Below are 17,721 nucleotides of genomic sequence, written 5' to 3'. Positions count from 1 at the left end.
ATGATCCTTCAATTGTCCTCTCTCACTTCGAGTGCACTGTCAACAACCGCTCTAGATCTGACTGAATTCACCCATCATCCACACACATTACATTCTCAGCCTACACTATGTCCTAGCTTCTCACACACTCCTTGCCGGTACCTGAATCGGCTTCGGTTGCTGAGCTGAGACGGGCCCCCCGGGGGTCCAGGGCCTCCCGTGCCGTTGCCGTGTGCGGGCTCCCCTGTCGCTCCCGCCGAGGAGCCCGACAGGCGGAAACGCCGCACATCAACCCTGACTCTGTGGAGATTGTAGCAAGAGGGAGAGCTGTGCAAAGACCTGCAGCATCTCACCATTTCCCCGCAGTGCTCCGCACCGGCCCCTTTTGCTGCTGCTTCAGACTCCGCTGACACATGATCACTGTGGAGGGATTAGTACGTATGGCAGGCTTTAGCCCTCTCTCGCGCTCCCTCCGTTCGTTTGGCCCGGTGGTTTTCCGCTGCAAAGCTCAAAGACCGGCCCTCCCTGCTTGTCACGTGTAGGATGCTGGGCTGCGATTGGTCGGCCAGTGGATAGGTCCACCTTTTCCTCTAAGCTGCTGCTGAATTCAAGGCCTGGCTGCTGGGAAGGCGGCGATATGAAAAGGACAGGGAGAGGGAGGGGTTTGTAAACAGACAATCCTGTCAGCATGTTCTCAGTAGATCCTGAATTCTATCTCTGACCCCATCCCCCCCTTTTCTCTCCCTCTTGCTCCCCCTCTACCCCTCTCTCATCTTTTTCCTCAACTGAAGGATAAAGAGCAACAAGCTTTTATGATAAACGGTTTCTCGGAAACACTTTCTCTACAAACTCTACCGCATCAACACACCCTCAAAATACACATCATTAATTTAAATTCACACTCATAAGATAATTAATTTATGAATGTTCTATACAACATTTCAGTACAGTGACAGTAACAGTGGGTCTGAAACAGTAATTGCTACCATGAACCAATTTATATGAATTATATTATTCTTATGCATACACAAACACATTTATAATTAAAATATATGTTATGCAAGTAACACATTATTTATTTAATATTATTATCATCATCATCATCATCATCATCATCATCATCATCACCACCAATATGAATAATATTTAGTTTTAGGACATTAGACCCTACACACAGTATGCCTCATTTTCACATGTATTGAGATACTGTGGAATATCTTTTTTTTTGTCTTTAGTATTTCATACATTCTGTAATGTTTCTGTAATAATTTCAGTCTATTTAAATATAAGTATTTTTGTTCCTTGACTAAATTAAAAATGTTATCAAATAAACAATAGGCTTCTGTTGCTGAATTACAGCATTAACATTCTTTTAAAGTAAACCAGAAGTAAGCGCAATTGACCGCCTGCAAATCACATGAACATGGGACTTCCTATAAAACAGGAAGTAAACCTTCCTGTCTCAACTGGTCTTTTGATCTGTACAAATGAAAATTTGTGTATAAAAACCCTGAATGATCTCCCACTAGAAATAATTGCTGTATTTCTTTGCTTATTCGACATAACATAATCTACCTGAGGATGAAAGAGTTCAAATTCAAGCCCACAATTCAAAACACAAAACCACTTAAATTAAAATGACTTACAAAAGGAAATCTTCACACTCACTTGTACAAAGTGACACAATAGGAAGTCTGTCGTTCTTCTCAAAGGACTATACTCCTCTCATTGTCTCGGTACTGGGATCCACACAGATATGGCATGTGTGTGCTTTGATGTCATCACTAAATATTAACCAGACCAATGAGTGAAAGGGCTTACTTCCTATTTGATGACTGTCAAAGTGCCCATCCCACTCCATAAACACACAAATTACAAGCTGACAGCAAACTGCAGACAGCTAAAGGGTACGTATTCAGTAGACAGAGAGAAATAAACATAAGACAACAACAAGTGCTCATGATTAAAGTCGTTTTGGTATTACAGCCATGAAATGGTTGCTCTTTGTAAGCAAGATAAACCCTTTTGGGTTTGTAAGGATATACCACATGCTGGAGTGGATGAAAAGCTTAAAATGGTAAAATAATAATGAAAATATTTATGTAAGACATTAAATATATAATAAAAGTCTTCCATACTGTTTTTGGTCCCCAAAAAATTATAGTGTTAGTGCATCAAATTAGTATGATTAAAGAGCATCAGAAATATATGATTTTATATATATATAAAAAATAAAAAAATATTCAATTTAGTATTCTTATTTCCAATAAATAAATAAATAAATAAATAAATAAATAAATAAAATGTGTATACACACACACACATACATATACATATATATACAGTGCAATGCATAAGTTAATACACCCATGCTAAAGTTGACTAAAAAGAGGAATAAAAAATCATATTTTGGAAATTGAACTTAATGCCTTAATTTAAAAAATTAGGAAAAATCCAACCTTTAAGGACACCAATTTTCTTTGAATGAATAATGTATCGTAAATAAATAAATGTTCTTCCTTAAAATACATGGTGCAGAAGTTAGTTTTTGCTCTCAATGCAAATCAAACGAGCTTTTAGGCTAACTGAAATAAAATCATGCCAATCTCTAGGTATGGTGAAGGCTATGTGATGATGTGGGGCTATTTTAATTCCAAAGGCCAAGGGAACTTTATCAGGATGCATAGTATCCTGGATCCATGAAGTAACTGGCCTTTAAAAATAAAAATCTGCCTGCCTCTATGGGAATTTAACATAGGGGTGTACTAACTTATGCACCATGTATTTTAAGGAAGAACATTTATTTATTTACGATACATTATTCATTCAAAGAAAATTGGTGTCCTTAAAGGTTGGATTTTTCCTAATTTTTTAAATTAAGGCATTAAGTTCAATTTCCAAAATATGATTTTTTTATTCCTCTTTTTAGTCAACTTTAGCATGGGTGTATTAACTTATGCATTGCACTGTATGTATATATATATATATATATATATATATATACACACACACACACACAATTATAAAATACACTAGCGTTCGTAAGTTTAGGGTTCGCAAGATTTATTTATTTAATTTTAAGAAAAATTAATACGTTTATTCAGCAAGAACATAAATTGATCAAAAATGAAAGACTTTTACATTGTTAAAAAAAAAATCTCATTTCAAATAAATTAAAATAGATTGTATTAATACTTCACAATATTACTGTTTTTCTTTTATATCAAATAAATGCAGCATAAAAGACTTAAATTCTTGTCAACCCGAAACCTTTGAACGCTTTAGTTCATAGTGAGTATCATTATCAGAAAACTGTGCTTTATTGATTTATTTTCCTACACCTCAAGGCAGAAAATATAACCAAGCAATTGTGTGTGTCTGAGAAGGTTCTTGAAAATGGGCACACCCACACAAAGAGCGCTGGTATCTCAAGCAGCGAGGCTTTCTGCTGCACTGTGCCTTATCTGTAAATCTGCAAATACAACAAACCCGCTAAACTGAAATCTGTCCACATCTATAAGGCGCAAGATAAGCGAAGAGTCCTTGACTGAGCCTGTGAACATCGATCATTCAGTGATCATTCAAGCCTTGAGCGTTTCAATGGTCTAAGCCAAATACATAAGCATGATATAGATACACACCGAGTTAAATATGTCTGAAAATGTCAAAAGCACTGGCTATTTTTAAATAGCTAGAACACAATGAAATCACTCATAAGGGTTAAAAATGGCATTTTAGAACTTTTTGTTGTTGTTGCTTGTTTTAGACACTGTATAAATAGTCCTGTCCTTCACAGCTTTGTTGCCCAACCCCCTTCCTTACAAGAATAAATCTCACTATTGTTTGTGAGGTACAAGTCTGCCATGGTGCTGAATACCCTTAGAAAACCAGTGCTTGGTCAATGCCAGGGCTAAATCTGCTGTGAATCGTTTTAATAAACATATATATTGTGTTGGTCCTGCATTCTACTTTTGCCTGTGCGTGTAACTCTTTTTACAGTCTATGGTGTAACTGATGCAAAAATGTCCTCATGTCATGTTTAAAGTAAAAAAAAAGAATCAAGCTTTTAGAGGTTGAGACAACTGACTTTATACCATTATAAGAGTTGTGTGTGCATTATGCAAACAGCACTGTCCGGTGCCCGCAGAGACAGGTCATTAACAGGTCAGGCCAAACAGAAGCTCCACGTTGGAGGCTGATGCTTATCTGTTGTATAGGGCAGATAAAACGCTACATCACTCTAGGGAAAGCCTTCAAACAAAACCGGCCAATCAGACGCTAGTGACACTACTAGTAAGTTTCAACAGACGCTCAGGTGATGTGGACACTCAAACAATCACATCAGCTGGCTGGTATTAAAGGCCACACAACAAATGAACACAACACTGTACCCGTCACGGATTGTCATTACATCAGAGAATATTTAAGTATTAATTTAATGTGATCAAAAGTATGATCATCTTTAAATTAGTTTGATTAGCACCGGATAAAAAAAAAAAAAAAAAAAAAAGACAACTTTTTTCAAATTAATGCTTTTTGTTAAGGACATTTAAATAAATTAACCATAACCCTATACCGCCTACTGTATGTTTATATTATACATTTCTAAGGTCTCTAAATTATCAACATGATCAAAACTTTACAAAAAAAAAAAAGTTTACAATCTAGGCTACTACCTGCCTTTTGTTGTCTGATTGATAGTTTATACTTTTTTAGCAAGTAAAAGGCCTTTTAGTATAATTGTATAGGTCGTGGTACATGACATGTCTTGTGAAAACTAGCAACTTAGGTTGACTTTCATAAAATACATATAAATATTAGTTGCCACTTTATTTAAAGTAGTCTGCTTTACTGTTATATAAACTTCTCACTGATTTACATTACAAGCTATCAAAATTGCATATTACTTTTTTGGCCATATAAATATCAGCAACTGCACTAATATGAATTTTCTCAGTTTGGGCCTCTGAATAAAATAGAACCGTTTTTGACAAACTCCTTTATTATACTATACGAGCCGTTTAAGCCTGATGATGCTCAACAAAAAACTTTTTTTATAATTTAGACTAAAGGTTCAATAAACAGTTCCATTTTATCAGGCTTAAATAACCTCACACAAGCAACAGATTTCTGGCTTGCCAAATGAAACGCACTGCCAAACTCTTGATCACCATAACAGCTTGACATCTTCAGCGGTGTCACACTGACACTTTGAGCCAGGTTTGAATGTTCGCACACTGTGTATTTAATCAAAGTAACACCACAATCAAAACAGAGCGGTGGAAAAACATTTTGTCTGCATCTTAGTTTACACTTGGCCACTTTTTCCTTGATCCAATAGCAGTCCTATTATGAAAAGACTGGATGTTCAAGCAAAATGCTGTATGTAAAATGAACTCCTCCTAAATAAACAAACAAACTTTTTTGATTTTGAGAAAGTTACATCAGCTTTTGTGAAGTGAACTCTGTTGAATTAAAGATTGGATTTATATATACACATTGCAGAAAGAAACATTTATGCGACTGAAATACCAATCAAAACCAGTCATGCTTGCTGACTAAGGTGGACACCCAGCTTAATACATGATTATTTACCATTTGAATCTAACCATGTCATGTCAAAAAAAATTGAAAAGTCAGCCAGTTAACTTCATTAACAGATGGCTCTTATGAACCAGTTATTTTTGGTGAGTCAGAAACACAGCACAAGCCCAATTCACAAACAAATGGACTGTTTTTCCATTGTTTATGTATTTGCATAGTATTATTTTACACAACACTTCTCATTTTTGAGAAAGAGCTTGAGTTTGTCACCCAGCCCTGTTTGTTTGAACCGCGAGAGGAGTCAAAGCTTACGCTACTCCTACATCCTACGTCATACATTGTCAAGTGTTACTCTTTGGCGCAAGTCGACTTGCGTAGGCCGTCTGCCGGAAGCTAGGTATTTTAGTTGATAAAGTTTTAAATATGGATATTTTTCTTATACGAACGCATCGCTTCACTTCAGAAGGCCTTTATTAATCCCCCGGAGCCGTGTGGAGAACTTTTATGATGGATAGATGCGCTTTTATAGACTTCAAAACATAAACGGCCATTCACTGCCATTATAAAGCTTGGAAGAGCCAGGACATTTTTTAATATAAAACATTGTATTCGTCTGAAAGAAGAATGTCATATACACCTAGGATGACTTGAGGGTGAGTAAATCATGGGGTAATTTTCACTTTTGGTTGAACTAACCCTTTAATATGATATTCTAATACTGATCTAGCTAACTGCAGTGCAACAAGTGTCCCATAGCATCCAAGCAAACGCACAGAGTAACGTTAACATAACTGTCAACACACTCAAATGTATTTTGATATGATTGTTTTGACCAAGTAAAACAGCGCAGCCACAATTTTAATTTGTCAAATAAAGTGACCTTTACGAGTAGTTATTCAGGACTTGTGGCTGTTTTATTAGAATGAAATAAAATAATGTGATTTTAAGTGATCAAACGTAACTAACAAAGTTCATGTTCAAGGAAGGAGGCGGATGATTAATGTAACTAATCATAAAATAAACAAAATAAACAAAATGAAAGGAGCGGCAGTGGTCGACTGTGGCATTTGAGCATAATAAAAGCTCCGTAGCTCCTCAGCTTTGACTCGGTGTGTCGCGCATGTGTCTGTCATTAGCATTCACTCCCAAGGCTCTCGGCCCCGCCCTGCTTCATATTACAGTAACAGTAGTAAAACATTATCTCATCCATGAACATGATTTCTGCCTGAGTCCCGTCGGATTGCTTTCCATCGGCTGTGGAGATGAAGACGACAATTCCCATGATTCCACGCTCATTCACAGCGTCATCAAGCTACACCTTTGTTATTGTTTTGAAAAAGTGACATCTAGCATACTGTGCATTTGGGTCTCAGTGCATTGATATTTTGACCGTTCTTTCTAGTAATTTCAAAAGTTTTGTCAATAAACTCTTCTATAAAGAGCTCAGACACATTTACAATGTGTTGTTGATGTATTTAATTATAGTATATGCAGTATAGATGATATGGGCTACGTAGTATATATGATTGAATGCTCATTTTGTTTGGTGTTGCCACCCCTCACAGTCCTCACGCCACCCCATTAATAGTTTTCTAGATCCACACCGGCTTTTACATATTCTTCCGTTATTGAAAAACTGTTGATTTAATTACCTTGAACAAAACTGAAAAACCTTTGTCTCAAAATAGTCAATTTTATCGATTCTCATTCGCTCCCTAAATCTACAACATTTTAAAAACATTAAATATTCACAGAATCAACTTTGCGTTGCTGTCTGCAATCAAGGATCAGCCAAATTTCCATGTGCAATTGTGCATATCAAACGCGGTTGTTAAGAAAAGTGATGAGGTGAATTGTGCCATCTTGTGGTTTAAAAGGAAAATAAAGTCAAATGCGCGCGCACACACACACACTTTTGAACATGGGCTCCACAGAGTTTCTCAGTATCCAGAGACATTGAAGACATTTAACACAGGTTATTCCATCAGTGCCCCAACTTAACTAAACACAGGACAAAAACTGAGAAAAATGGCTTTAGGGTTGAAATCATTTTGAATGATTAGGTATCAATTTTCAGTTTCAGTAAACTTGAAAGATTTGCATACTATAGTTCATGGCACACAACCTCTTGTGCCGAAATTAGAGTGTGGGAAAGAGGTTATGGAAATGGCAGACAACAAATTTTCAATGGCAACAGTTTTTATTTGGGAATTTTACACTTAATGAATAATGTGCACTGAGTTTGACCTTACCTGAACTCCATTGGCAATCCGTGGTGGCACTTCAATGCCAAGCTTTTCCAACTGCCGATCTTTGTATCGCCCATATTGGTCGTATCCTGCATAGCCCCCGCCTGTAGCTATAAGAAGAGGAAGAGGTCGTACACGGGCCTGTAGTCCAGGAAAACCTAAAAAGGGAAATTAATACTTTTATTCAGCAAAGAAACATTAAATTGATCAAAAGTGAAAGTAAAGACTTTTACAATGTTACACAAAAGTATATTTCAACTAAATGCTGTTCTTTTGAACTTTTTTATTTGTAAAAGACCCCTTAAAATATGTATCACAGATTCAACAAAAATATTAAGCAGCAGCACAACTGTTTTTAACATGGATAATTGGACATTATAAAATAAAAATGGACATTTTTCTTGAGCAGCAAAATAGCATAGTAGAATGATTTCTAAAGAACTATTTGATGCTGAAAATTCTGCTTTGCCATCACAGGAATAAGTTTCATTTTAAAATATATAAAAATAGAAGTTATTTTAAACCGTAATAATATTTTACAATATTACGTTTGTTTTACAGTATTCCTACCAAATGAATGAAGCATCAGAGACTTAAAAAGAATTGCCAACCCCAAAACTTTGAACATTAGAGAATAATTCAAAAACAAAAATCCATCATTAAAATGTATTCATTAGGTTCATTTAGAGATCAGTTGTAAATATTCAGAAGAAAGACATTGTTCAAACAAAACCATGCCTGGGGGTTTGCCAAAGCATTGTCTAACTGGACAGGTTCCATATATTGCGTTTTACACGCAAACACACTTTGGCTTGCTGCCAAAGTACAATTTCTCATTTTCATTTAGCCTAACTTGATAAACTTCAATAATTCAACAAAAACAAAAAAACAATAATGACAAATAAACAAAAACCCTTTTTCATACTTCCAGAAGTATTGTTCCATTCATTTTCCAATATGGATTTGAAAATAGTCTTTGTTAAAGTGTTATAAGCCATGAACCAAGCCAATCAGCTACAAGGTGAAATATAAAACTACTCGTTTATAAATGTTGATACAGGGTTCCCACACCTTAGTTAACTTCAAATTCAAGGACCTTTCAAGGACTTTCCAGGTCCAATACCCTCAATTTCAAGGACTTAATGTGGACGTTGAGGTACCATCGTAGTTTCATGCGCGCGTGAACGTCATGGCAACGTGCAACACAGTACCTTATGCGGGAAATTAGTATTTTTTGTAGATCATCATATAGCCTAATGTGTTTCTCACATTATTTTTGTGGGTGGAGCTTGGTTCCTCTAGGGGGGGTCCGGGGCCTTGCCCCCCCGGAAGAATTTTTTGTACATTTTAAAGATAAATTCAGTCATCTGGTGCACTTTGAGTCACCCGAATCCACTGTTCAAAATAAATAATCCACCCGCAAACCGCCCTTAGATATCTGCATCTGATCATCACATTACAATTATTCAAATTCTTAGTGTTAAGCATGATAATATGGTAACATATCACACTGAAGTAGGCTGATTTAAAATGAACATTCATTTAAAATAAAAGTTCTTCTATTGGCAAAATTACATTTCCTTAATAGCCTAAACTGAGGCTTTACTCCCTTCAAAATTAAATTGTCAATGTTTCATTACATCACTGTTCGAAAACACTAATTTTTTGTACCTTTTATAAAGGGCATTTTTCCCTTAATTTTATTAAATGTATGCTCCATCTTTCATTTCAAATTCTTAAATTTGATCAATATATTCAATAAAAAATAAAAATAAAAACACACGTGTCCCGGCCAGTCCATAGACAGTATAAGAAGGGCCAGTCTATGGTCCCTGGCAAGCTACTCGAGCCCTGATATGTTCCCCTTGATGGGTTTTCCCTGAAGAGAATAACGTTGTTGAAAATGAAAGTAAAAGAGTCACGCACGTTCATTGTGTTTTACCGTGATGAGAGTTCCATGTCTTTATTAAACTCAACACATTATAATGATTTATTTGTCATCCACCCTCGATTAATTGGAATGGAATGTTTGTATTACTTGGCCCGCCCGACCCGCGGATTATCCGCGATCCCCGCAGCACTATCGGCAAACTATACAGTTTGAGAATGGACACAAGCGGTAACAGCAACAGAACCGTCACGGTGGGAATTGGGAAAAGTGTATCTGACCATGTGACTGTCTGTCCGAGTTTTGTCGCGAGCCGGAGGCAGCACGGAATTTGACGGAGGCGGCCGCCTCATAATTCTCTATGCAGGAATAACCCTGAATGTAACGCGTAAATGCACTTAACTAGTGTAAATCAAGCAAGCTAGTATAGGCCATGAAGTGTTGGCGAAATAACACATTAGGGGACCAGAGTGAATATGGAATTTTTTCCAGAAAACTAATTGCACAAAATAAATTCAAGCACTTTCAAGGACATACTATGTATGTTTATTTTCAAAAACTTTCCAGGGCCTTGAAAACATTTTTTCAGATTCACAAACTTTCAAGGATTTCAAGGACCCGTGGGAACCCTGTTGATATGTGTAAAACCATATATTTTAAGTCAAATGTACAAACATTTCAGTATTTTGAGAGCATCACCATTACATCATTCGCAGTGCTTCATGGGAGTAGCGCGTTGCTTTTTTGACTCTCGGATTAGTGTAACTTTCTGTACAACATCATGGGTATTGGGTAATGCAGTTTTCCACCAGGAATTCCACTGTAAACATGATTATTTTAAAAAATAAGCTGAAATAATGCAGGCTGACGGCTTCAGCGGAAGCAAATACCATGGATTAACAACCTTGTAGCTCACAGTAGGTCTGTCTTTAAAGATTTAATTTGAACAGAAAAGCAAGCATACTGTGTGTGGGATTTGGTATGGAAGAAAGCACGCAAAGAGCACTCCATTTATAATCACTAAAAAGCGGTCACTCATTTTAGCTCATTGCTCTCTCACAAAGTTCTGTTACAATAAATGAAGCTGACTGCACAATCTTTTATTTACACAATGTTTGTTTGTTATAATGAACAGAATCCACTCAGTCACCGCTCAAAACATGACAAATAGAGTCCTCCCTCGAAATCGGGTCTCTTTCAACTATCAGGTAATGATTATACTTACGAACAATATTAATGTAGAATATGCACAGCTTACTATATAGTGCATAATAAAACAAATTGAAAATTTATTTCACTTGATAAACTGTCTTAATAATAATAACAATAATAATAATAATAATAATAATAATAGCCTATTAAGTGAATAATTAATTGCATTTTTTTATAACTGAAATTATTTAGACATTTAATCACTTAATTTAACAATTACATTAAAGATAATCGTGAATACAAGTGCAAAACGAGTCTATAAGCTAAGCTATCGGGATAATCGGGTATCTGTAAGCTATGCTAGTACATAAGCTAACTAATACAGACATTAATGGTCATTATAACAGTGCAAAAACAGCATTCATCATAATGTGATTTTGTAGGAATTGATTCAGGCGCTAAAGAGAGTACCTATTAATAGTAATTTGAGCCAATGGGATTGCTTGGGGTCCTGACAGAGACCAGATTTTGAGGCAGGACCTGATTTGCTAACTTTAATACCTCTGATTGGCTATTGCGTTCAAGAAATCAACATGTTTATGGTTGGCTACACTGTTTAATGCTGCAAAAGTTGTACATTTCTTTCTTTCTTTCTTTTTTAATGGCAGGTGGCATACTAGAAAGTACATTACTGCCACCTACTGGGAACTGAATCAAAGACTTTTCCTCTATACTTGCGCTGCATGTTCAGTTCCCCTAGTGAAGCTCAGATCCTAAATTATTTTATACAGATTAGTTTTTATTAGATATTCTATCAATATTGATACTTTACTACCATTATCAGGACTTACAGTAGTCAACATTTGAAGTGGATCAAAAAAGTTCAAAGTTGTCCTAAGACAAGAACGGGTATTGTTCAAAAATTATGTATAACTTTGATGAAAGGTTTTGATCCACTTCAAATGTTGACTACTGTATAATACTCTTCAGAATTGATACTTCTTTCTTAATTCCCCAGATAATTTATTTCTTGCAATGCATAATTAGGCTACATGTTCTACTGTTTCTCTAATCCCACAACCATCGCAAAAACCTGTTGGGTGTTTTAATATTATATACATAGTATTATTCAGCCCTGTGTGGCCTATGCTGGAAATAGCACATTATTCTTTCCTTTCCCCTCCTGATTAAATGGAGCTAGCATTATGTCCTGTCTTGTATCTGAATGTTGAGCATCAATACTAAGTCTTGAGTCCGAAGAAATAATTGTATGTTTTAGTCTCATATCATATATTTTCTATAATGCAATCATTATAGCAAGTAGCTGCCCTGTGAACATCCCCTGTGAACACTGATACATAGACTTGATATTCTTTCCCCTTCTGTTTTCAGTTTTGGAATAGTGTGTAGGCAATTCCTACTTGTCCTTTCTCTGGATCCTTTGATGCATCCGTATTAACCTGGGAATACAGTCCATATTTATTCTTAAAGCGATAGTTCACCCAAAAATATATATTTTTTTTAATTAAAAAGTTACAAACCTGTATGAATTTCTTTCTTCTGCTGAGCACAAAAGAAAATATTTTGAAGAATGTCGGTAGCCAAATAGTTGATGGACCCCAATGACGTCCATAGTATGAAAAAATAAATTAAAAATAAATAAATACTATGCAAAATCAATGGGGTCCATCAACTGTTTGGTTACCGACATTCGGCATTCTAAATCCACTCTGATACTCAGCAAAAAATAAATTAAAAAAATAATCTCCAAGTAATACTTTAGTTGATTAACCATCATACTTTTAATTAATTTGCATAAATTATCTGTCAAAGCTATAGGTCTATAAATCAAAGGACTGCTTGGATCCTTTCCTGGTTCCTTTATTGGAATTATTAACACCTCTTTGCAGCTATTCTTCTGATAAATCATACTGAAACATTTTAGAGTCACTTCAAAGGATTTTACACTAAGATGTTTTAAAGTTCCCCTGTAGTGAAAATTCAAGTTTTTAATGTTTATATGTCTATGTGGTGTTTTTAATATGCTTTAAGACAAACCTTGCACAAATGCATAAGTCAACACTATTGCAGAGTCAAAAACACAGTTTAATATCGCTGGTGTTTCTGACGTCACAAACTACCTTGTAACCAATGTGATGGATTTTTTTTATAAAATAGTAAACTGTATTTTAAACGAAATAATAATTCTAACATCCAACATTACTTAACATTACATTCTAACACTTGAACAAAATGTACTCTGAGGATGTGTAACCAGTGGAAAATTTGAGATGCTGGCTAGACAATATCAAAAATATAAAGTCTATAACAGTCTCATAACATATTGAGTAATCAAATGAACTTCTAACCTCTTCCATTTTTTTTTAATGATTTTGAGATCTAAATCTGCTCTGCCAGTAACAGAGGGTGAAGTAGGGGCTTGTTTTGCACAGATTGAACCAATCATATTGAAGGAAAATTATCATGAGTAATAGGTCACATTAATCTTACTGTTGTATATGTCTCTTCCATATAAAAACCTGATGCATTCTTTTTGGGAGAGATTCTCTGAGAAATGCTCGAGAACTCTTCCGGGCCGTGATTAAATCATTTAAAGGGCATTTGCTGAAGTCTGTCTGGTTATTATTGCTGCACAGCAAGTTAGTTTGTGGAGCAAGTTAACAGATTAGTGAGACACTAAAGATCTTATTCCCGAGTGATAGTTTCAAAAGGGGCAAGAAGTCGTTCGACTCATGAGACTCTTAGGCGTCAACCAACAGAGGTGAAGTAACCGGAGTTTTGCAGGTGTCAGGTTCAACCTAAGTCAGGTGCGTAGGAAAAAAATAAAAATTCGACCACACCAATCACATCAACGAGTGTATCTGTTTTTATTTTTATTTATTCCTTCGCCCTTTACTTTCATTTGTTAGATTATCTGAGCTATTAATACTAATGAAAGCCCTTCGAAACATTTCTTTTTTCTTTTCTTTTTTATCACTTATTGCCATTTCTTCACCCATTCTTAATACTGGAGCTCTTTCCTTATTCCACTCATCTTTTTAATCATGTTCCGGACATCTTGAATTGGAGTCATTTTATTACAGAAATTTATAAAAAAATTCCTTTTATGACACTCCTAATTTTCCTTCTAACTTCAGCTTGTGCTCTCTTATAATGCATCAAATGCTACCAGTTATGGCTCCAGTATTTTAAAAGCTTTCAATTCTCTTTCGTCACTATATAACATTCCTCAAACCACCAAGGAACCATCTACTCCTCCCTCTTCTCTTTACTTCTTGGAACACATTTTGATGACACATTTTGTATTACTGACACAATCTGTGAATTTATTATTTCAATGTTACTTCTTCCTTCATTAATCTCTAGATGACTCAATCCTATATTACTCATCTCTAGAAATTCTCCCCAGTTCGCCTTCTCATTTGCCAGTACTTCCTTGGTACAACTTTCTTATTCTACTTGCACTTATTATTGAAATAGCCATTGGGAAATGATCACTTCCAGTCGAACACTCCTTTAGTACTTCCCAATTAGTTACTCCACTTAGTGTGCTTGAGACAAGGGTTAGATCAAGTACCTATTTCATGCCTGTGTAATCACCATCATTAATACACACCAAATTCTTTAGATCCATTAGGGTTTCAATAACCATCCCATTAGCATCATTCATTGTTCCTCCCCATACAGTGTTATGTGCATTAAAATCACCACACCAAATTACTCTTTCTTCATTTAAGCCCTCAATAAGTCACTCAACACCAGTCTTTTACATGGATTGTAGAAATTCATTATTACATAACTATCGATTCCTGCTCATACTTCGACTACTACATATTTCGACTACTGCCTTTACCCACCGCTTTATAAGGCAATTCTGCTTTAACAAACGTACACTTTCCACCTTTGCTACTGTTTCAATCTCTTCTCACATTTATGTAACCATTTAAAACAAAATCAATTTTGGTTTAGCTAACCATGATCCTTGGATGCATATTACTTCAGGGTTTTCTTTCCCCCATATGATCTATATATCCTTTAAATTCCTGACCATTAGGTACCAAACTCCTAGCATACCACTGAAGGATAGTTAGCAGCATAATTATCCACAACATGCTTGTGGCTATTTAGAATATATGCCATAATTCTTCTCTAATTATTTCCCAGGTCAGCCCAATTTACATCCAAGAACCTCTATTCAGTGCTTACTATAATTTGAATTTTGTCCATTCTCCTTTCAGTCTATGCTGAACAATTTATTACTTCATCTATAAAGATAAGACATTTGTCTTACTAACAATCAGCATATCTTCTTTTATTCTTTTATCGCTTGTATATAAATAGATATGACTTATCTGTCACTACAGGTTCTACTCTCCCTTTTATATTTTTATTTGTTCTTTATCTACTGCCTTGGCAGCATCTGCATAGGATAACTTACATTTTGTCATCTCCTGTTGTATTTCTACAGCCACACTATGATCTCCTCCACGATTGCAGAATTTTACCTCTATACCTTCTCCACATTTCCCATGTTCATGCTCTCCCCCGCAACAAGCACATCTCTTCTCTGATCTACATACTGTAGCAGTGTGTCAGTATCTCTGACAATAGTAACATCGCAACAGAGGTTCTACATAAGATCTAACTGGATAACTAATGAATCCTAATTTGACTGGTTCTGGCAGAACTCCTCCTTCAAATTTCAGTAGAACTGAAACTATTCTACTTCCATCTCTAATCTTTTCAAACGTCTTGCTTCCACCATTTTACCTCCTTCCAAATGTATTGTTACCTTGTCCATTGTTATTCCAAAAAGAACTCCCCTAATCACTCCTCTTATCCACAACCTTTGTCCCACCATTCTGTTTGCATATCATCTTTATACTCATTGCTATCTTTTGCTTATTACTACGCAGGACGCGAGCGGTGTGATGCGACAAAAGACAATGGAACCCATTTTAATCAGTGATGTTGTCTACATTGGATGCAGCGCGATGCGACACGACAAATCCCTGACAGTAAACACATGCCTTGTTTTATTGATGACTTACTGACACGAACGACAACTGCGTTGCAATTGGCGCTTTGTCGCGACCGGTGTAGACACAGTGTTAGAGCTCCATCCTGAAGAATTTTTGCAAATTTGACCTCCCCTATTAATTCCTTCAACTCTTTTGTTAGAGCAACTGGATTTACTTCTAACATACCTTCTCCACCAAACTATCATTCTTTATTCATCCCGACACTTAATCGCATCCTCTCTTTCACCATCCATAATACTACTTTTGGACTCCTCTTGATTTTCCTTTTTCCTCTGGTTATAGAATAGAATAGAATAGAATAGAATCGGGCATTTATATAGCGCTTTCATATGTACTCCTGTACACCCAAAGCGCTTTACAATCATGTCAGGGGATCTCTCCTCAACCACCACCAGTGTGCAGCATCCACTTGGATGATGCGACGGCAGCCACAGTACAACGGCGCCAGTGCGCTCACCACACACCAGATATAGGTGGAGAGAGGAGAGAGAGTGATAGAGCCAATTCAATGTAAGGGGATTATTAGGAGGCCATGATTGGTAAGGGCCAATGGTGTGTGGCCATGACACCGGGGTTACACCCCTACTCTTTACGAGAAATGCCATGGGATTTTTAATGACCACAGAGAGTCAGGACCTCGGTTTAACGTCTCATCCGAAGGATGGGTTATGTCACTACAGGTTCTACTCTCCCTTTCTCGACCACATTGCAGCCCTGAATGTCAGCAGAGATCGTGTCTACTAGACAATCCCCTGTGAAGACCTTGTCGACATGACAGCCATTTACACAGGTCTTCAGCAAAGACCCAAGAACCAGACAGGTCCTCTACACAGACCCCTATGACCAGCAAAAGGAACTGGAACTATTTGAATGCTACTGAATTCGGTCTTGTGATGCAGCCTGAATCATAATCACACTGTTCGTTCATTGGCAAGAGGAGAACTGGCCCCACTGACAGGGCCTGGTTTCCCAAAGTTTTTTTTTGTCCATTCTGTCACCTGATGGAGTTTGGGTTCCTTCTCACTGTCGCCTCTGGCTTGCTAAGTTGGGGACACTTAATATTCAACAATATGATTGATCTGAATGTACTGAAGCTGTTGTATGAGAACTGAACTGAGCTGGACAATGACATCATTTTTTGCAGAACTGCTTTATATATGAAATGAACTAATTTAATAATTGATGTTCTTTACAACGGAACTGAATCAGCACTGAACTGACTTCAGCCGAAATGTACAATTTTCCTGTTATCACTGTAAAGCAGCTTTGAAACAATCTAAGCATAATATAAATGAAGGTGACTTGACTTGTTAGAACTCTTATCTTTCCCCCTCACTTTCCCTACTTGTGACCATGCTACCTCAATCTCATCCTCATCTTCTCCTGTGCCATCTGTCCTCTTTTTTGCCTCTGATCCAGTCCCCTTTCGGATTCTTCAAGATCTGAATCTCTTTAGATTTTTTTTTGGAACTTCCAAAACACCCGCCTGCAGTAGCTTGTACACCTCCACTCCGCCCCCACATCTTGTAAATAGAAACATTTGTCACTTTTAGAACGCAAACAAAGATACGCACCAGAGTCCTGCACGCGGGTGGATGAACAGCTAATATATGATGTAACGGATGGAATAATATTTATGTTGTCATTTGCGGTGCAGGTTTGGAATCAATAGGCACAGATGGACCGTGGGTCCAATAGCCAAGACTATTTCTACTCAATTCGCTACCCACTGACAAGCAGCTGCTTTCAAACGATCCAGCGCTTATTTGTGTTCACGCCCTGTAATCTGAAAACAATCAAAGGTTTCTAATCACAACGCGTTTTGTCAGCCAACTGAGCTGACACT

General features: G+C 36.6%; 1 protein-coding gene across 5 annotated transcripts in view; it reads right to left on the bottom strand.

Moving 5' to 3' along the window:
• Positions 1 to 17,721, bottom strand: part of pisd (phosphatidylserine decarboxylase) — a 38,150-nt gene that overhangs the window by 16,861 nt on the left and 3,568 nt on the right. For 2 of the 5 annotated variants that reach the window (XM_084414623.1, XM_084414624.1), the window contains exon 3: positions 7,776 to 7,930. In XM_084414623.1, coding sequence (XP_084270749.1) covers positions 7,776 to 7,930 — 155 coding nt within the window. Of the gene's footprint in view, positions 1 to 141; positions 598 to 1,647; positions 1,782 to 7,775; positions 7,931 to 17,721 lie in introns of those variants that run through there. The other 3 variants (XM_084414625.1, XM_084414626.1, XM_084414622.1) reach the window with 3 other exon arrangements.

The sequence above is a fragment of the Rutilus rutilus genome, assembly GCF_951802725.1.
Source record: "Rutilus rutilus genome assembly, chromosome: 7".
NCBI classification, from domain to species: domain Eukaryota; kingdom Metazoa; phylum Chordata; class Actinopteri; order Cypriniformes; family Leuciscidae; genus Rutilus; species Rutilus rutilus.
The sequence above is the reverse complement of the archived record's forward strand: the minus strand, read 5'-3'. Positions and strand labels throughout refer to the sequence as shown.